This window comes from Eubalaena glacialis, chromosome 10 (genome assembly GCF_028564815.1).
Source record: "Eubalaena glacialis isolate mEubGla1 chromosome 10, mEubGla1.1.hap2.+ XY, whole genome shotgun sequence".
In the NCBI taxonomy this organism is placed as follows: Eukaryota; Metazoa; Chordata; class Mammalia; order Artiodactyla; family Balaenidae; genus Eubalaena; species Eubalaena glacialis.
In genome coordinates, this window is record NC_083725.1 from 5,142,271 (window position 1) to 5,163,866 (window position 21,596).

The following is a 21,596-nucleotide window of genomic DNA, read 5'->3' on the forward strand; positions in this document are numbered from 1 at the left end:
CCCCTGCCCCGCCGTTGGTGTGCTGACTGTGTCCACTTGGTGAATACCTGTGGGAGTCAGTTGCTGGGTAGGTGTTGATGGTGCTCCTTGGAGTTTTAGTTTGTCTGTCACTCCAGTCCACATGCAGTCAGTTGGGGTTTGGCTGGTTTCTCCTTACCGTGTCTAAGGCAGGTTCTTTATCCTCCTGCATCTTTGCCAGGTGTCTGAGCACATCCATACGAATCTCTTCTGTCTCAGGAAAGTCTTGTCCCTGTTTGCAACTTAGTTCGTGTAGGTTTCTTTTCACTTTTTAAAAAACTCATTTTGTAGTTAATCTGGCTTATTTTTGGCTAGTGTGAGAATGATCGTTATCCTCTGAACTTCTCCTACTTAATACCAGGAGTTTTTTTGGGTTTTTTTCTTTTTTAATACTTCCAGTGATACTGCTTTCAAAAAATAGAGACTATATTCTCATCAACTTTATATTTCTTATAATATTAACTATAATGATAGGTAATGTCTATTAAGTACTTACTGAGTGCCAGGCACCTTGGTAAACACTTTAAATACATTATCTCATTTAATGAACTTGAGAATAGGTGTTATTATATCATTCCCATTTTCCAGATGAGAGATTAAGTAGGTAGGTCAACATTATATAACCAGTTAGTGGCACTTTTGAACTCAGGGTTGTCTGTATCTGGAGCTGAGTTTGCAAATTCACATCCCTAGATGGGAAGGATATGTAAATAAATGAGGGAAGTGAGTAGGGTGTAAAAAAATAACAAAGCAAGTCGCATGATGAATGAAGTTAACATTCAACCTAGATATTGACTAAAAAATAGAGTAATCACTTCTGTGACAAAGTCTCTGGGAGAATACTTGCCTCATTCAGAGAGGGGTGGTCACTTAGCTCCAGCCACTTGTTGCCCATGTGAGAATATGGGTCTAGTAGTTCAGATTTTCAGATTTTTTGATAGAAGTCAGAAATCTGTATTTTTCATATGAAACCGCTTAGTTTCTTAATGTTAGCTGCTGGTTCAAATAAAAATAAAATAAAATCCAGTGTTCAGACCTGCACGGTGAGTCTGAAATAAAATGTGTCTGCGGGTCCAACCTGTTCTCTGGGCAGCCAGTGTGCAGTCTCCGTAATAGAGCCTGAGCTCGTTTAGACCACCGGTCATGCTGTCTCTCAGGGCCCGCCTGAATGCCTTCCTTTCACATTTGTGCTGTACCTCAGGGACGTGAAGGCCTGCTTTGGAATGAATGTACTATTTTATTTACTGCTGTTATACCATTGTGCTAGTTTAGATATAACCTACAAAGAAAATTTTTAGAAACGTATTTTTAATTTCTTATTTATTTTTTTAATTTTTATTTTATATTGGAGTATAGTTGATTAACAATGTTGTGTTAGCTTCAGGTGTACAGCAAAGTGATTCAGTTATACATATACATGTATCTATTCTTTTTCAAGTAGAAACATATTTTTTTAAAATCCTGAATTCTTCATTTTATCTGCTTTAAGCAATAGAGTTCTATTATAAGGCATATCTTACATTAAGTTGATGAGAGGGACAGGTATTATTGAATGCTTATTTTATTTTGTTCATTAATCATGACTTTCTCTTCCTCTCTTTTGCCCTATCTTCTTTGACATAGCTTTCACTTTCAGAAGAACAGAATGAAGTAACAAAAAATGGCTGTGAATCTAAAGAGCTGGTCTACCTCGTGCACATTGCTTGTCAGGTAATTTTGTGGATGTGTTCTCCATTTCACATAAAATTTAATGAGAATTAAATATGAATGAATAACATTGAATAAATGAATGAATAAATATGAACAAATAACATTGACTGTGGTAACACAGATGTTTTATTTTATTCTTTCTCCCATTCATATTGGCATTTCTGCATATACTCAGAGTTGAAACAATCAATTTAATAGAGTCAATTTAATAGATATTTAATTTACAAACATAAGTGAAAATTCTTCCTGTAAGAGTAAAGGAAATAGGACTTCCCTGGTGGCGCAGTGGTTAAGAATCCACCTGCCAATTCAGGGGACATGGGTTCGAGCCCTGGTCCAGGAAGATCCCACATGCCGTGGAGCAACTAAGCCCATGCACCACAACTACTGAGCCTATGCTCTAGAGCCCGCGAGCCACAACTACTGAGCCCGCGTGCCACAACTACTGAAGCCCGCGCACCTAAAACCTGTGCTCTGCAATGAGAAGCACGCACGCTGCAACGAAAGAGTAGCCCCCGCTCGCCGCAACTAGGGAAAGCCTGCGCGCAGCAACGAAGACCCAGCGCAGCCAAATAAATAAATAAAAATAAATAAATAAAATCCTTTAAAAAAAAAAGAGTAAAGGAAATATATTGTTTATTGATGATGAGATTAAATGAGTCAGCTACTGGTCACATATTACAATAAAAGAACAGACTAAGTAGTGTCTGCATCAGATGTGCACTTTTCTAACCAAGATGGTAAGTTCTGCTGTGGTGTAACAATGTGTGTATATTTCAGAAGTGTGCTGTTTCTTAACTCTTAGTATTAGAACTTTTTTGATGGTAATTACCATGACTTGCTCTTAATGAGATTTAAAATATGTCATTTGTAGCATTGATTATTTCCTCCATCAAGTAAGCAGTTAGTTTCTTTATTCTTTGTTCATTGAGCCTTCTTTGAACTAGTCATTGTAAAGCAAGTGTTTTCGAGGAAAGCTTTCTTATGTACAAAGTTTTTAGTTTTCTTTGAGAGAGTAAGATAGGGGAGTTTATAGGGTTTTTTTTCCATAAAGTATTATTCATGTACCTGAAATTAAAAATTAAATAATCTGGAAAAGTCTAATGGCTACTTCATATGGGAAATACTTAAGTTCTTAGTCTTGGTGTGACTTTAAGGGCAAACCTTTTATAATTAAGTGCTTTTATTTGTAGGTGAGAGAATATGAGATTGGAAATTGAACTTAGCTTGTATATATATGTTCAAAGTTACATATCATTTATACATGTTTTACTGTATGTCATCTTGGTTCCTTTGAGGAAGTGGGCAGCTCTGAATCACTGTTTTGTGTCATATTTCATGAAAATGCTTCTATTTGGTGAGTTAGTTTTTAAGTGAAAATATCAAATGCTTTTATGATGAACCATTGCTGATACAGGAATATAAAACATTTTTTCTTTATCTAGAGTACATGATTGACGTGAGTCATGAACTTCTTATTCCATCTAAAACCTACACCTTTTAGCATCTTCTCTTCTTACTAGTGATTTCCATTTGTTCTGACAATGCAAATATTTTTATTCTCATAAGCAAAACATAATGTCAAAAATACCTGTGCTGTTCTTAAAAAATGACCTTCAAAAGGTAAGCATGGTATTTTGGTACCATACATTAAAACGTATAATCGTTACTTGATTATGCCTCCGTGAATTAGTGACCTAGATAATTAAGGCTATTTCCTGGTTGTAAATATCTTGTCAAGCTGCTTAAAAAATTTCAGACTACTTGTTATACTATTTACTACATGAAAGTAGTAATTTACTGCATTGTCGTAATGCTGTCACGTTTCTCCTCTGCCTCACACTGTAAGTAATCGTTGATATGTCCTCATGGCTTACCTTCTGTATTCTTGCCATATATGTCAGCCATAAACCACATTAAACTAGAACCATTTTTTTTTTTATAACCAAGAGAGACTCACAATCAAACCTTCTAATTTTGCAAATGAGGAAGTTGAGGCCCAAATTATGGAAGTTGCTTTCCTAAGCTATATGAAATCTTAGCAGGAGCTACTAAGGGCTTCAGTTTCCTGATTGCCAGCTTTTCTTGCATCACCTTGGAATTTGCAATCTACAACAGATTTTAGAGATTGCTTAATCTTCAGATGAGATACAGTCACCCTTACGCCCTGTATTCTGTTCGTTATAGAAGCTAATTTCATATTTCATATCTTTGCTAATTTCTAATTTTTAATAATGTGCACTTGAAATTTTTTTTATTTAACCAAAATTCTTGGTCCTTCATCTTAACCCACTTTCTTCGCTTGTTCTTTTATCTTAGAAAGTGTCCAATTAAACAGCTGTGATCTTTTTCCTTTCTGTAGGTTAAGTGATACTGATTTCTTTAGGTATTACCTTTGAATCTTGTAATGGAGTCTTTGTCTCTGCCTTTTACAGTTTTAATTTCTTTTTAAATTGTGAACCCAGAAATGTAAGCCATATCTTCCATACTGCATAGATCCAAATTCAGTAGGCATTTTTTGATCACTTATACATCTAGTACACAAGTATTATGGCATGCAGCATATCATTTAATTCTTAAAACCTCTGTGAGGCAAATAGTCTGGTTTAAAAACATCAGTTTTTAAGTGTTAATTTTTTTTTATAAATTCATTTATTTATTTATTTATGGCTGCATTGGGTCTTCGTTGCTGCATGTGGGCTTTCTCTAGTTGTGGTGAGCGGGGGGTACTGTTTGTTGCGGTGGCTTCTCTTGTTGTGGAGCATAGGCTCTAGGCACATGGGCTTCAGTAATTCTGGCATGTGGGCTCAGTAGTTGTGGCTCATTGGCTCTAGAGTGCAGGCTCAGTAGTTGTGGCGCACGGGCTTACTTGCTCCGCGGCAGGTAGGATCTTCCTGGACCAGGGCTTGAACCCGTGTCCCCTGCATTGGCAGGCAGATTCTTAACAACTGCGCCACCAGGGAAGCCCCTAAGTGTTAATTTTAAAATGACTAATTTAAACCTAGCTGTTGCAAGAATTTATTCTAACATGTGCCCTAATGAAAATTCTGTTCTGATCTTTCCCCCTCTGAGTATAGTTTTGTTGGTTTAAGAATAATTGTTGCTTAATGAAATACTTAGTATTTTATTGTTCCATAGTAAGCTTTAGAGAAGTTGAAATGAATGGTTCTTATTGAAGTTGAATTGTATGAACTACCTTTGTATTTACCAGAATTCATCAATGTATAATAGTTTATTTTTTCTGAAGATCAAGTTTTTCATAAATATTTACATTAGAAGGAAATGGACTATCAGTCAGGAGGCCTAAATTTGTCCCAACTGTGCCATGACTAACCAGCTGTGTGGCTGACAGGGTCTTGGTGCTCTGGCCAGGTGTCAGGCCTGAGCTTCTGAGGTGGGAGAGCCAAGTTCAGGACATTGGTCCACCAGAGACCCCCAGGCCCCACGTAATATCAAACGGCGAAAACTCTCCCAGAGATCTCCATCTCAACGCTAAGACCCAGCTCCACTCAACGACCAGCAGTCTACAGTGCTGGACACCCTATGTCAAACAACTAGCAAGACAGGAACACAACCCCACCCGTTAGCAGAGAGGCAGCCTAAAATCATAAGAAGTTCACAGACACCCCAAAACACACCACTGGACGTGGTCCTGCCACCAGAAAGACAAAATCCAGCCTCATCCACCAGAACGCAGGCACCAGTCCCCTCCACCAGAAAGCCTACACAACCCACTGAACCAACCTTACCCACTGGGAGCAGACACCAAAAACAACGGGAACTACAAACCTGCAGCCTGCAAAAAGGAGACCCCAAACACAGTAAGTTAAGCAAAATGAGAAGACAAATACACAGCAGATGAAGGAGCAAGGAAAAACCCACCAGCCCAAACAAATGAAGAGGAAATAGGCAGTCTACGTGAAAAAGAATTCAGAGTAATGATAGTAAAGATGATCCAAAATCTTGTAAATAGAATGGAGAAAATACAAGAAATGTTTAACAAGGACCTAGAAGAACTAAAGAGCAAACAAACTGATGAACAACACAATAAATGAAATTAAAAATTCTCTAGAAGAAATCAATAGCACAATAACTGAGGCAGAAGAACGGATAAGTAGCCTGGAAGATAAAATAGTGGAAATAACTACCACAGGGCAGAATAAAGAAAAAAGACAGAAAAGAATTGAGAACAGTCTCAGAGACCTCTGGAACAACATTAAACGCACGAACATTTGAATATATAGGTATCCCAGAAGAAGAAGAGACAAAAAAAGGAACTGAGAAAACATTTGAAGAGATTATAGTTGAAAACTTCCCTAGTATGGGAAAAGAAATAGTCAAGCAAGTCCAGGAAGCACAGAGAGTCCCATACAGTATAAATCCAAGGAGGAACACACCAAGACATATTAATCGAACTCTCAAAAATTAAATACAAAGAAAAAATATTAAAAGCAGCAAGGGAAAAGCAACAAATAACATACAAGGGAATCCCCATAAGGTTAACAGCTGATCTTTCCGCAGAAACTCTGCAAGCCAGAAGGGAGTGGCAGGACATATTTAAAGTGATGAAAGGGAAAAACCTACAACCAAGATTACTCTACCCAGCAAGGATCTCATTCAGATTCGACGGAGAAGTTAAAACCTTTAAAGACAAGCAAAAGCTAAGAGAATTCAGCACCACCAAACCAGCTTTACAACAAATGCTAAATAAAGGAACTTCTCTAGGCAGGAAACATAAGAGAAGGAAAAGACCTACAATAACAAACCCAAAACAATTAAGAAAATGGTAATAGGAACATACATATCGATAATTACCTTAAATGTAAATGGATTAAATGCTCCAATCAAAAGACACAGACTGGCTGAATGGATACAAAACAAGACCCGTATATATGCTGTCTACAGGAGACCCACTTCAGACCTAGGGACACATACAGACTGAAAGTGAGGGGATGGAAAAAGATATTCCATGCAAATGGAAATCAAAAGAAAGCTGGAGTAGCAATTCTCATATCAGACAAAATAGACTCTAAAATAAAGACTATTACAAGAGACAAAGAAGGGCACTACATAATGCTCAAGGGATCAATCCAAGAAGAAGATATAACAATTGTAAATAATAATGCACACAACACAGGAGCACTTCAATGCATAAGGCAAATGCTAACAGCCATAAAAGGGGAAATCAACAGTAACACAATCAAAGTAGGGGACTTTAACACCCCACTTTCACCAATAGACAGATCATCCAAAATGAAAATAAATAAGGAAACACAAGCTTTAAATGACACATTAAACAAGATGGACTTAATTGATATTTATAGGACATTCCATCCAAAAGCAGCACAATACACTTTCTTCTCAAGTGCTCATGGAACACTCTCCAGGATAGATCATGTCTTGGGTCACAAATCAAGCCTTGGTATATTTAAGAAAATTGAAATTGTATTTTTTCCGACACAACGCTATGAGATTAGATATGAATTGCAGGAAAAAAACTGCAAAAAATAGAAACATAAAGGCTAAAGAATACACTGGTAAATAACCAAGAAATCACTGAAGAAATCAAAGAGGAAATCAAAAAATACCTATAAACAAATGACAATGAAAACACAACATGGGATGCAGCAAAAGCAGTTCTAAAAGGGAAGTTTATAGCAATACAATCCTACCACAAGAAACAAGAAACATCTCAAATAAACAATCTAACCTTACCCCTAAAGCAGTTAGAGAAAGAAGAACAAAAAGAACCAAAAGTTAGCAAAAGGAAAGAAATCATAAAAATCAGATCAGAAATAAATGAAAAAGAAATGAAGGATACAGTAGCAAAGATCAGTAAAACTAAAAGCTGGTTCTTTGAGAAGATAAACAAAATTGGTAAACCATTAGCCAGACTCATCAAGAAAAAAAGGGAGAAGACTCAAATCAACAGAATTAGAATGAAAAAGAAGTAACAACTGACACTGCAGAAATACAAAGGATCATGAGAGATTACTACAAGCAACCTTATGGCAATAATATGGACAACCTGGAAGAAATGGACAAATTCTTAGAAAAGCACAACCTTCTGAGACGGAACTGGGAAGAAATAGAAAATAAAAACAGACCATTCACAAGCACTGAAATTGAAACTGTGATTAAAAATCTTCCAACAAACAAAGCCTGGGACCAGATGACTTCACAGGTGAATTCTATCAAACATTTAGAGAAGAGCTAACACCTGTCCTTCTCAAACTCTTCCAAAATACAGCAGAGGGAGGAACACTCCCAAACTCATTCTACGAGGCCATCATCACCCTGATACCAAAACCAGACAAAGATGTCACAAAAAAAGAAAACTACAGGCCAATATCACTGACGAACATAGATGCAAAAATCCTCAACAACATACTAGCAAACAGAATCCAGCAGCACATTAAAAGGATCATACCCCATGATCAAGTGGGGTTTATCCCAGGAATGCAAGGATTCTTCAGTATGTGCAAATCAATCAATGTGATGCACCTTATTAACAAATTGAAGGAGAAAAACCATATGATCTACTCAGTAGATGCAGAAAAAGCTTTTGACAAAATTCAACATCCAGTTATGATAAAAACCCTCCAGAAAGTAGGCATAGAGGGAACTTACCTCAACATAATAAAGGCCATATATGACAAACCCACAGCCAACATCGTTCTCAGTGGTGAAACACTGAAACCACTTCCACTATTATCAGAACAAGATAAGGTTGCCCACTCTTACCACTGTTATTCAACATAGTTTTGGAAGTTATAGCCACAGCAATCAGAGAATAAAAAGAAACAAAAGAATCCAAATAGGAAAAGAAGAAGGAAAGCTGTCACTGTTTGCAGATGACATGATACTATACTTAGAGAATCTTAAAGAGGCTACCAGAACACTACTAGAGCTAATCAATGAATTTGGTAAAGTAGCAGGATACAAAATTAATGCACAGAAATCTCTTGCATTCCTATACACTAATGATGAAAAATCTGAAAGAGAAATTAAGGAAACACTCCTGTTTACCATTGCAACAAAAAGAACAAAATTCCTAGGAATAAACCTACCTAAGGAGACAAAAGACCTATATGCAGAAAACTATAAGACACTGATGAAAGAAATTAAAGATGTTACAAACAGATGGAGAGATATACCATGTTCTTGGATTGGAAGAATCAACATTGTGAAAATGACTATACTACCCAGAGCAATCTACAGATTCAGTGCAATCCCTGTCAAACTACCAATGGCATTTTTCACAGAACTAGAACAAAAAATTCCACAATTTGTATGGAAACACAACGGCCCCGAATAGCCAAAACAACCTTGAGAAAGCAAAATGGAGCTGGAGGAATCAGGCTCCCTGACTTCTGACTATACTACAAACCTACAGTAATCAAGACAGTATGGTACTGGCACAAAAACAGAAATACAGATCAATGGAAGAGGATAGAAAGCCCAGAGATAAACCCATGCACATATGGTCACCTTATCTTTGATAAAGGAGGCAAGAATATGCAATGGAGAAAAGACAGCCTCTTCAATAAGTGGTGCTGGGAAAACTGAACAGCTACATGTAAAAGAATGAAATTAGAGCACTCCCTAACACCATACACCAAAATAAACTCAAAATGGATTAAAGACCTAGATGTAAGGCCAGACACTATAAAACTCTAGAGGAGGGGGCTTCCCTGGTGGCGCAGTGGTTGAGAATCTGCCTGCCAATGCAGGGGACACGGGTTCGAGCCCTGGTCTGGGAAGATCCCACATGCCGCGAAGCAGCTGGGCCCGTGAGCCACAATTACTGAGCCTGCGCGTCTGGAGCCTGTGCTCCGCAACAAGAGAGGCCGTGATAGTGAGAGTCCCGTGCACCGTGATGAAGAGTGGCCCCCGCTTGCCACAACTAGAGAAAGCCCTCGCACAGAAACGAAGACCCAACACAGCCATAAATAAATAAATAAATAAATAAATTTAAAAGTAGTAGTAAAAAAAAAAAATCCTTCTTTAACAAAAAAAAAACTCTTAGAGGAAAACATAGGCAGAACATTCTATGACATAAATCACAGCAAGATCCTTTTTGACCCACCTCCTAGAGAAATGGAAATAAAAACAAAAATAAACAAATGGGACCTAATGAAACTTAAAAGCTTTTGCACAGCAAAGGGAACCATAAACAAGACGAAAAGACAACCCTCAGACTGGGAGAAAATATTTACAAATGAAGCAACTGACAAAGGATTAATCTCCAAAATATACAAGCAGCTCATGCAGCTCAATATCAAAAAACCAAACAACCCAATCCAAAAAGGGGCAGGAGACCTAAATAGACATTTCTCCAAAGAAGATATACAGATTAACAACAAACACATGAACGGATGCTCAACATCACTAATCATTAGAGAAATGCAAATCAAAACTACAGTGAGGTATCCCCTCACACCAGTCAGAATGGCCATCATCCAAAAATCTACAAACAATAAATGCTGGAGAGGGTGTGGAGAAAAGGGAACCCTCTTACACTGTTGGTGGGAATGTAAATTGATACAGCCACTATGGAGAACAGTATGGAGGTTTCTTAAAAACTAAAAATAGAACTACCATACGACCCAGCAATCCCACTACTGGGCATATACCCTGAGAAAACCATAATTCAAAAAGTGTCATGTACCACAATGTTCATTGCAGCTATATTTACAATAGCCAAGACATGGAATCAACCTAAGTTTCCATCGACAGATGAATGGATAAAGAAGATGTGGCACATATATACAGTGTGCCACATATATGCCACATGTATGTGTCACATATGTATATATATATGCCACATATATATATGTGGCATATATATATATGGACCTAGAGACTGTCATACAGAGTGAAGTAAGTCAGAAAGAGAAAAACAAATACTGCATGGATATTGAATCTAAAAAAAAAAAAAAGGTTCTGAAGAACCTAGGGGAAGGACAGGAATAAAGATGCAGGCGTAGAGAATGGACTTGTGGACACAGGGAGGGGGAACGGTAAGCCAGGATGAAGTGAGAGAGTGGCATGGACATACATACACTACCAAACGTAAAATAGATAGCTAGTGGGAAGCAGCCGCATAGCACAGGGAGATCAGCTCGGTGCTTTGTGTCCATCTGAGGAGTGGAATAGGGAGGTTGGGAGGGAGATGCAAGAGGGAGGAGATATGGCGATATATGTATATGTATAGCTGATTCACCTTGTCATACAGTAGAAACTAACACACCATTGTAAAGCAGTTATACTCCAATAAAGATGTTAAAAAAAAATATTTACAGTCATGTGAAAGCTGCTTTATGTCCCCGTTGATGGAGTAAACAGTTGGTTTTAGGGGAATGCTTTTCTGTCTCAAAATATCTCCTGTACTCTGATGCTTGAAATTCCACCATCAGAAATGCATTCCTCGGTATTAAATAACTCCTCCACTTGGTCGGTTTAGAATATGTTGTTACTAAGGGGGTGGAGTTGATTATTAACGTTTGAAGAGCATCTGTGTATGAACACAATGTATTGAATATAAGCAGATCGCAAACATTCTTATTTAAACCTAAAAACTTTTCTCTGAAATATATGTGTTACTATTCTCATTATGTAGAAGAATAAACTGCTGTTCGTAGGTGTTAAGTAACTTGTGTAAAGTCCCCTATTTGGGATAAGGCCAGGCTGAGATTTAAATCAGGTCTTTCTTTTCACTGAACTTCATCATACATACGATTAATTCATAGTACTAATTCTTTTGCATGATAAACTTTCTCATGATAAAAGAGTCTTCAGACGACATGGGTGAAGACTGTTCTTCTCAGAAAGGACTGCAAGTATGTGTAGATTTTGTCTAACTCTTTCCACCTCTATTATTACCAAGCTATATCTCAAATGCTGTATCTTGTTAGGCCATTGTTGATAGCATCTGCGTTTGCACCCTATACTTGATTATAACCCTTCAACTGCCAGAATGAGGTAAAATGTAAATTTAAACATGTTACTCTCATGGTTAAAACTCTTCAGTAGATTTCCATTGAATTTAAAACTAAACCCAAACTGCTACCAAGGCCTGTGTGGGCCGTGCAGGATCTGGACCTTGCCTACTTTTTCTAAGCATCATGGGACAATCTTCTCACTCCTACGCTTTGGTCTCACTAGCTTTCAGTCAGTTCCTAAAAGACCCTGAGTTTTTTCCGGCAACAAGGCATTGACCTTTTGGTGAGCTCGTCACTCCATTCACACACGCAGTTGCTGTGTCTGGTGCTTGCTCAGTTCTCAGGAGGCAGGTTAGATATCACTTCTTCATAGCACAAAAGTATCATTATTTTATTTATGTATTTATTAACTTAAAAAGTATTTTTTTCCTCACTAGAAATAAATTCTAAGCAGTCAGAGGTTTGATGGTACTTTCTCTGTTGTATCTCTAATGCTCACTCCAGGGCTTGGTACTATGTAGGTGCTCAGTAAATATCTGGTGAATGAATGAAAGAAAGAAGAACAAAATTTTGTCTTAGAAATTTGATCCTATATACACTGGTATTTTTCTTTTGCTCTCATTCTTCTTTATGAGCCTTGTTGAGAATTGTTGATTTTTGTTATCCTTGGAGAGCAATACTTACTTGATAGTAATAATTATTAAGGTTATAAATTAGCCACAAATGAAAATTTAGACATGTATATAGTGAATTTTTTGTCCTGTTCTTCATAAAATAATTGAACTTCTGAAATACTCTGATCATTACTTTATTCAGCCCATTTGGAAATTCCATGATTAAGGTTGGTTTTTTACATATGAAATTTAAAGTTTTTCTTCCACATCTACTGAAAAGATAGGTATTTTACTATTTTTAGAATTTTACTCAGTGACTTTAAAACAGTTTGAGAGAATTTGCAAATTATGTGTTACGGTTTTAATTTCCTGCATGTAAATCTGTATAAAAACGCAGACTTTTTACTATCACAAGAACAGTTTTTAAAAGTTGAAAGAAATCAGTTTATTCATATATGAAGAAATGAATTTTGAAATCCAGTCCCCAGTATTTACCTTTTGGGGCTCTGAATTTTATTTCCTTTATGTGGTTGCTTATTGATATTTATTTCTTTCAGCAAGACTCTAGAGAGAGAAGAGAACATGATTGCTTTTTATAAATTTAATAAACTTTTTTTTTAGACCAATTTTAGGTTTACAGCAAAATTGAGTGGAAGTACAAGGTTCCCTCGTATCCCTTGTCCTCACACATGCACATCCTCCTCCACTATGGACATTCCCCTGCTAATGTCGTACATTGTTACAACTGATGAGCCTACATTGACGTACCATTGTCATTAAGGGTTCATTTATGGTGTTGTGCATTCTGTGGGTTTGGATAAATTTATAATGTGTATCCACCATTATAGTATGTGGAATAGTTTCACTGTCCTATAATCTCCTGTGCTCCACCTATTCATCTCTCACTTCCCCCTCATCCCTGGCAACCACTGATTTTTTTCTTAAATTTCTCCATACTTTTGTATTTTCTACAGTGTCTTATGGTTGGAATCATATAGTATGTAGCCTTTTCAGGGTGGCTACTTTCACTTAGCAGTATGCATTTAAGTTTCATGTCTTTCCATGGCTTGATACTTACTTTGTTTTAGTGCTGAGTCATATTCCATTGTCTGGATGTACCACAGTTCATTTATCCATTCACCAGCTAAAGGACATCTTGGTTGCTTCCAGGCTTTGGCAGCTTTTAATAAAGCTGCTGTAAACCTTTGTGTGCAGGTTTTGTGTGGACATAACTTTTCAGCTCATTTGGGTAAACACCAAGGAGTGCAATTGCTGGATCTTGTGCTAAGAGTATGATAAATTTTGTAAGAACCTGAAAAGTCTACCTAAATGACTGTACCATTTTGTATTCATACCAGCAGTGAAGGAAAGTTCCTGTTGCTGCCCATCCTCTCTAGCATTTGGTGTTATTAGTGTTCTGGATTTTTGCCACTCTAATAGATGTGTAGTGATATCTTCTTGTTTTTATTTGCCTTGCCCTGATGTCATATGGGGTGGAGCATCCTTTCATATGCTTATTTATCATCTGTATCATCACCTCATCTTTTTGGTGAGGTGCCCATTTTAAAATCAGTTGTTTGTTTTCTTATTGTTGATTTTTAAGGGTTCTTTGTATATTTTGGTTAAAATCCATTATCAGTAGATATGTTATTTGCCAATATTTTCTCCCAAGTCTGTGGCTTGTCTTTTCATTCTCTCGACAGGGCAGAAAATCTTAATTTCAGTGAAGTCCAGCTTATCGAGTCTTTCTTTCATGGACTGTGCCTTTGCTCTTGTATCTAAAGAAAGTCATCACCAAACCCAAGGTCATCTGTATTTTCTCCTATGTTATCTTCTAAGAGTTTTATTGTTTTGTGTCTTATGCTAAGGTCTTTTTGAGTTAGTTTTCGTGAAAGATGTAAGGTCTATGTCTAGATTTATTTTTTTGTGTGTGGATGTTCAGTTGTTCCAGCACCATTTGTTGAAAAAAACCATCTTTTCTGCATTGTATTGCCTTTGCTTTTTTGTCAAACATCAGTTGACTGTATTTAGGTGGGTCTGTTTTGGGCTGTCTATTCTGTTCCATTTATGTATATGTCTATTCCTTTCCTAATACCATATTGTGTTGATTATTGTAGCTTTATGGTAAGTCTTGAAGTTACTTACCATCAATCCTCCAACTTTGTTCTTCTTCTTTAATATTGTGTTAGCTATTCTGGGACTTTTGCCTCTCCATATACACTTTAGAATCAGTTTGTTGATATTCAGAAAAATAACTTGCTGGGGTTTAGGCTGGGGAAGGATTGTGAATCTGTAGATCAAGTTGGGAAGAATTAACATATTGGCAATATTGAGTCTTCCTGTCTGTGAACATGGTATATCTGTCCATATTTAGTTCTTTGACTTCTTTCACCAGAGTTTTATAGTTTTCCTCATATAGATCTTGTACATATTTTGTTAGATTTATGCCTGAGTATTTCATTTTTGGGGTGGTAATGTAAATGGTATTGTGTTTTTAATTTCAGACTCCACTTATTTATTGCCTGGTATATAGGAAAGCAATTGACTTTTGTATATTAACCTTGTATCCTGCTACTTTGCTATAATCACTTACTGGTTCTAGATGGGTTTTTTTTGTTTTGTTTTGTATTTTCTACCTAGATGATCATGTCATCTGTGTACAAAGGCAGTTTTATTTCTTCCTTACCAATTTATATATCTCTTATTTCCTTTTCCTGTCTTACTGCATTAGCTAGGAGTTCCAGCACAGTGTTTTAAATCAGTGATGAGAGAAGATATCCTTGCCTTGTTCCTGATCTTAGTTGGAAAGCTTCAAGCTTCTTACCAAAAGTCAGTTCCATTTCTGTAAACTATAACAACAGATTACCAGAAAGAGAAATTAAGAAAACAATCCCACAATTGCATCAAAAATAATAAAATACCTAGGAATAAATTTAACCAAGGAGGTGAAAGATCTGTACACTGAAAACTGTAAGGCACTGCTGAAAGAAATGGAAGATGACACAAATAAATGGAAAGATAATTCTTTGCTCGTGGATTGAAATAATTGATATTGTTAAAATGTGCGTACTCCCCAAAGCAATCTACAGATTCAGTGCAATCCCTACCAACATTCCAATGGCATCTTTCACAGAAATAGAAGAAACACCCCTAAAATTTGTTTGGAACCACAAAAGACCCCAAATATTCAAAGCAATCTTGAGAAAGAAGAACAAAATTGGAGGTATCATGTGCCCTGATTTCAAACTATATTACAAAGTTACAGTAATCAAAACAGTATGGTATTGGCATAAAAACAGAAAAATAATCAATGGAGTAGAATAGAGAGCCCAGAAACAAACCCACACGTATATGGTCACTTAGTTTACAGCAAAGGAACCAAGAATATACAATGGGGAAGGCACAGTTTCTTGAATAAATGGTGCTGGGAAAACTGGACCACCACATGCAAAAGAATGAAAATAGACTTATACCATACACAAAAATTAACTCAAAATGGTTTAAAGGCTTAGATGTAAGACCTGAAGCCATAAAACTCCTAGAAGAAAACATGGGTAGTATTCCCCTTAACATCAGTCTTGGTGATGATTTTTTAAAATCTGATTCCAAAAGCAAAAATAAACAAGTGGAACTACAAAAAAACTAAAAGGTCTGAACTGCAAAGGAAAGCATCAAGAAAGTAAAAAGATAACCTGTGGAATGGGAAAAAATATTTGCAAACCACGTATCTGATAAGGGGTTAATATCCAGTATATACAAGGAACCCCTGCAACTCAATAGCAAAAAACACTCTTATTAAAAAATGGGCAGAGGTCTCTTCAGTCTCTTCAGCAAGTGGTGTTGGGAAAGCTAGACAGCCTCATGTCAATCAGTGAAGTTAGAACACTGCCTCACACCACACACAAAAATAAACTCAAAACGTTTTAAAGACCTAAATATAAGACATGACACCATGAAACTCCTAGAAGAGAACATATTCTCTGACATAAATCATAACAATATTTTCTTAGGAATATCTCCCAAGGCAAAAGAAATAAAAGCAAAATTAAACAAATGGGACCTAATCAAACTTAAAGGCTTTTGCACAGCAAGGAAGCCATCAACAAAATGAAAGGACAGCCTATGGAATGGGGGAAATAGTTGCAAACGATGTGACCAACAAGGGGTTAATACCCAAAATATATAAACAGCTCATACAGCTCCATATCAAAAAAAACCAAACAACCCAATCAAAAAATGGGCAGAAGACCTAAATAGACATTTCTCCAAAGAAGACATAGAGGTGGTCAACAGGCATATGAAAAGATGCTCAACATCACTAACTATTAGAGAAATGCAAATCAAAACTACAGTCAGGTATCACCTCACACCAGTTAGAATGGGCATCATCAGAAAATTTACAAACAATAAATGCTGGAGAAGGTGTGGAGAAAAGGGAACCCTCTTGCACTGTTGGTGGGAATGTAAATTGATACAGCCACTATGGAGAACAGTATGGAGGTTCCTTAAAAAACTAAAAATAGAATTACCGTATGACCCAGCAATCCCACTACTGGGCATATACCCAGAGAAAACCGTAATTCAAAAAGACACATGCACCCCAGTGTTCATTGCAGCACTATTCACAATAGTCAGGTCATGGAAGCAACCTAAATGCCCATCGACAGATGAATGGATAAAGAAGATGTGGTACATATATACAATGGAATATTACTCATCCATAAAAAGGAATGAAATTGGGTCATTTGTAGAGACGTGGATGGACCTAGAGACTGTCATACAGAGTGAAGTAAGTCAAAGAGAAAAACAAATATCGTATATTAACACACATATGTGGAATCTAGAAAAATGGTACAGTTGAACCTGTTTGCAAGGCAGAAATAGAGACACAGATGTAGAGAACAAATGTATGGACACCAAGGGGAGAAACGGGGGGTGGGGTGGGATGAATTGGGAGATTAGGATTGACATGTATACACTAATATGTATAAAATAGATAACTAATAAGAACCTGCTGTATAGCACAGGAACTCCACTTAGCTGTACAGTAGAAACTAACACAACATTGTAAAACAATTATACCCCAATAAAAAAATTAATATTAAAATTAAAAAAAAAATAGGTATCCCCTCACTATGGTCAGAATGGCCATCATCAAAAAGTCTACAAATAATGCTGGAGAGGGTGTGGAGAAAAGGGAACCCTCTTGCACTGTTGGTGGGAATGTAAATTGATACAGCCACTATGGAGAACATTATGGAGGTTCCTTAAAAAACTAAAAATAGAATTACCATATGACCCAGCAATCCCACTACTGAGCATATACCCAGAGAAAACGTTAATTCGAGAAGATACATGCACCCCAATGTTCATAGCAGCACTATTTACAATAGCCAAGACATGGAAGCAACCTAAGTGTCCATCAACAGGTAAATGGATAAAGAGGATGTGGTATATTTATACAATGGAATATTGCTTAGCCATAAAAAAATAATGAAATATTGCCATTTGCAGCAACATGGATGGACCTAGAGAATATACTAGGTGAAGTAAGTTAGATGGAGAAAGTATGATATCACTTATATGTGGAATCTAAAAAACAATACAGATGAATTTATATACAAAGCAGAAACAGACTCACAGACATGAAAAACAAATTTATAGTTACCAAAGGGGAAAGGGAGGGGGAGAGGGATAAATTAGAAGTATGAGATTAACAGATAGCGACTATTATACATAATATAGATAAGCAACAAGCATTTACTGTGTAGCACAGGGGACTATATTCAATATCTGGTAATAACCTATAATGGGAAATAATTTGAAAAATAATATAGTATAATTGAATCACTTTGCTGTACACCTGAAACTAACATAATACTGTAAGTCAACTATATTTCAATTTAAAAAATCCAGAGCTTTGAAATAAAAAGTCGACATCTGTTTAATCTCTGTGATGGAGGTATACATATGTTAAATTAATTTTTGTAATTTTCTGATATTTGGAGTGTTGCATAATTTTTGAAATGTTTATGTGTGAAAGAAAAAATATTTGCAACTATGCGATAAGTTTTTCTTTTTTTCTGCTTTGTTGTTCATTTTTATTTTTTATTTTTGCCATTCCAAAGGAACAAGTATTTAACCACCTGTTGTCACTCAGGAATGCTTTGGGTAGAAGGCAGTGGTAGGACTGAAAAAACAAAGGAGCTTACTTGAGCGAAGAGTAAAAGAACAACTTTCCATAGTAGAAGAAGCGCACTTAAAAATCATGTAGGCAAGAAAGGGAACATTTCATACGTGGAAGAAATGCAAGTGATTGAGCATAACTGGAAGCAAAGACACGGCATGGAGGAGTAGTGAGTGGGATCACACCAAATTTAGAGGCCCAGACGATGCAAGCCCTGATATGTGCAAGTATGTTTGCACTTAATCTTGTGGGGCAGCGGTTCCCAACTCAGGCTGCTCATCAGATTAACTGGATCTCATTCCAGATTTATTGAACTAGCATTTCTTAGAATAGGAACCAGGAGACTGTTCTTTAAAAATATCTGACACATCTGTTCTCTTATTTCATTCTAACAGCCCTCTGAAAGAGGGAGGTGGTATTGCTTTCCGTCTGTGTAATGGAGAATTGCAGTCCACAGTAGGACTAGACAAGTTTATCCTGTTAGTTGTGGACATACCTGTGTTTAGAATTCAGCACCTCTCCCATGGAATGGTACCTTCTGCTTCTGCCCCGTCTGGCGGAGGCAGATGGAAAAGAGCTTCAGCAGAGATGTTTCCTGCAATTCGGAGATGGCTGCTTTGTCTCCCAGCCCCTCCAGATTGCTATGAGATGAAAGCCCCCATGTAAAAGTGGATTGAACTGTCAAACCAAATGGTGTGGAGTGGGGACCAGCTCATCATTACTGCCCACGGGAGCTTTTGAAGGCCTTTTGTCAGTGTGACCTGACAAACTTTGTATTTTGTGTTGGGGGAGGGGAGTGGCGGAGAAGATCAAAAGCAGGGAGGTCAGAAATGATGTCGGTCTTTAATAAAGCTCGGGCTACAAAGTGATAGATTCAAGAGAAACTTAGAAGACAGTGTGTAATAAATATGCTCTGTGAGCAGATTTTCATTTCTAATGAGCTTGTGAGTTTAGGCAAGGAAAGGAAGAAAGACTGAGAAGTGGGGAGATATAGTGGGTTCTAGATAATATATGCACACCAAATGCTTCTAGATGAAATTTCATTAGTATTAATTTTCAGTGTATTTCCAGTTTCAGTCACAGAAATGTTCATGGTAAATGATCAGTGACCTGGTTTTATTTTTCTTTAATTTCTGGTAATATTCTCCCACACAAAATCATTTTATGGTTCTTTCTGTGGGTTTAAGGTCACATGCTATCTTCCCATCTACCAGTTATTATTCCCAAGGAGAGCCAATGGGCTTGATCAGTGGTAGAAAGAGGTTTAGTGGACAGTTCTAGCTTATTTTCCATTTTTGACATTTTAATGTAATATAACTCACTATAGGGTTTTGGAGTTTAACTATTTATTGTCAAGTTAATTAGTAAATATAAAATCTCATGAATAACATATCGTTACGGAACAAATCCTGGTTCCTAACCATTCCTAATAGAGACAAATTATAGGAGTCTTTTTTTTTCTTACTCATAGGGCAAAAGTTGGATCGTTAAAAGAAGTTATGAAGATTTTCGGGTACTTGATAAACATCTTCATCTGTGTATTTATGACCGACGATTCTCCCAGCTCTCAGAGCTTCCCCGTTCTGAGGCCCTGAAGGACAGTCTAGAGGTAAGCATTCAGTACTTTGCAGAAGTAATCACTATAAATTAGCAGAATTTTTTTTGCCAGTATACTAAATAAAAGCTTATATTGAGCACTCAGGAAGATTCGTGGGATTAATTATTTCTTAACTGAAAAATTAGTAATGCTGTTAGGATATTTCGAATTGAAATAGGTTCAGTGTATAATTTTATAAGAAGAATCTCATATCTTAATATATAAATGGGCAATATATATGAGCAGATCATTTTTCAAAGAGAATGCAAAATATAGAAGCAAAAATATGGAAAAATGTTGACCTCACTAATAATCAAAGAAATGTGTATTCAAATGATGCTGTTTACTCAGTTTATGATGGCAGGCTGTGTCCATGCACTTATTTCCATTCCTGCCAAAAATTTCTAGTAAAAATATGAGTTTTTTTTTTTTAATTTAAGAGGAAAGAGATTCTTTTATAACATCAGAAAATAAAAAGAACCATCAGGGAATCAAAACTTGTGAGGAATCTTTGAAAGTAGATGGGGTGAGATTTATGGGGGCAAGAAAATACAGCATAAGAAACTTGTACAGGAGGACTGCAGAGGGACAGATAAACTAGAAATCTTCAGTGTGAAAACCGAATAAACAAAGTAACAGAAGAGCAAACAGAGGGCTTTCAGAAGCATGATTACCACCCTCAGAGAGAAAGTGAGGCAGTCACATTCATGGAATGAGAACAGAGTTTTAAAAAATAAAAATCAGAGATCTTAGAAATGAACATGTGGTTTTTAAAATTAATTTTAATAATAGCAAACCTTAACAGCTGGACTACATGCAAAATGGACATAGATGAAGAGAGAATTAGTGAGCAGGAAGGGCCAGCTTTGTAAGAACACAGCCCCAAAAGGGACACAAAGTTGTGAGAGAATTGTTGGGAATCACAGAGAATAGATCCAGAAGTTCCTCCAAGTTCCTGTTTCTCTTGTAGGAGTTATAGGAGGAAAGAGTGGTTGGCAGTAACTAAAAATGTAATAAATTCCCCTAAATTAAAAAAGGGCCTGTTTTCAGATTAAATGGGCCCATTAAGTGCTAAATATAATAAGTGAAAAGACACACATCTAGAAACATTGTGGTAAAATTTCAAAATGCCAAAACAGAGAGGAAACCGAAAAGGCTTCCGGAGAGCGAAAACAAGGTTTTTCTCAACGGAACAAGAAACGTATTGGCGTTGGACTCCTTGGCAGCCACAGTGGATGCTTGAAAACAGTGGAAGTCCTGAAGGGGAGCCATTTCAAGTCTATAGTTAATTCCCAGGCGATTATGTAGTGAGGGCAAAGTGGAGACTTCAGTCATGCAAGAACTGACACCACGACACGGAATGTCCTCAAATCTCAGGAATGTCCTAAAACCGCAGATTCTTTCGTACCATAGAAAGGCTGGACGTCTCTTTGCCTCCTTTTCCCTGTCTGTCTTGTCTGTTGTGTATTTCTCAGACTGTCTCAGAGCATGACCACTCCCAACAGGGGCCAGGTTCTCATTTCTTT

The 21,596-nt window shown here is 36.9% G+C and overlaps 1 protein-coding gene across 4 annotated transcripts in view; it reads left to right on the forward strand.

Annotated features, from left to right (window-relative positions):
- ARHGAP32 (Rho GTPase activating protein 32) overlaps window positions 1–21,596 on the forward strand; it is a 291,298-nt gene that overhangs the window by 183,861 nt on the left and 85,841 nt on the right. For 2 of the 4 annotated variants that reach the window (XM_061203062.1, XM_061203063.1), the window contains 2 exons: window positions 1,642–1,728; window positions 19,945–20,082. In XM_061203062.1, the coding sequence (XP_061059045.1) occupies window positions 1,642–1,728; window positions 19,945–20,082 (225 nt within the window). Of the gene's footprint in view, window positions 1–1,641; window positions 1,729–19,944; window positions 20,083–21,596 lie in introns of those variants that run through there. The other 2 variants (XM_061203065.1, XM_061203064.1) reach the window with 2 other exon arrangements.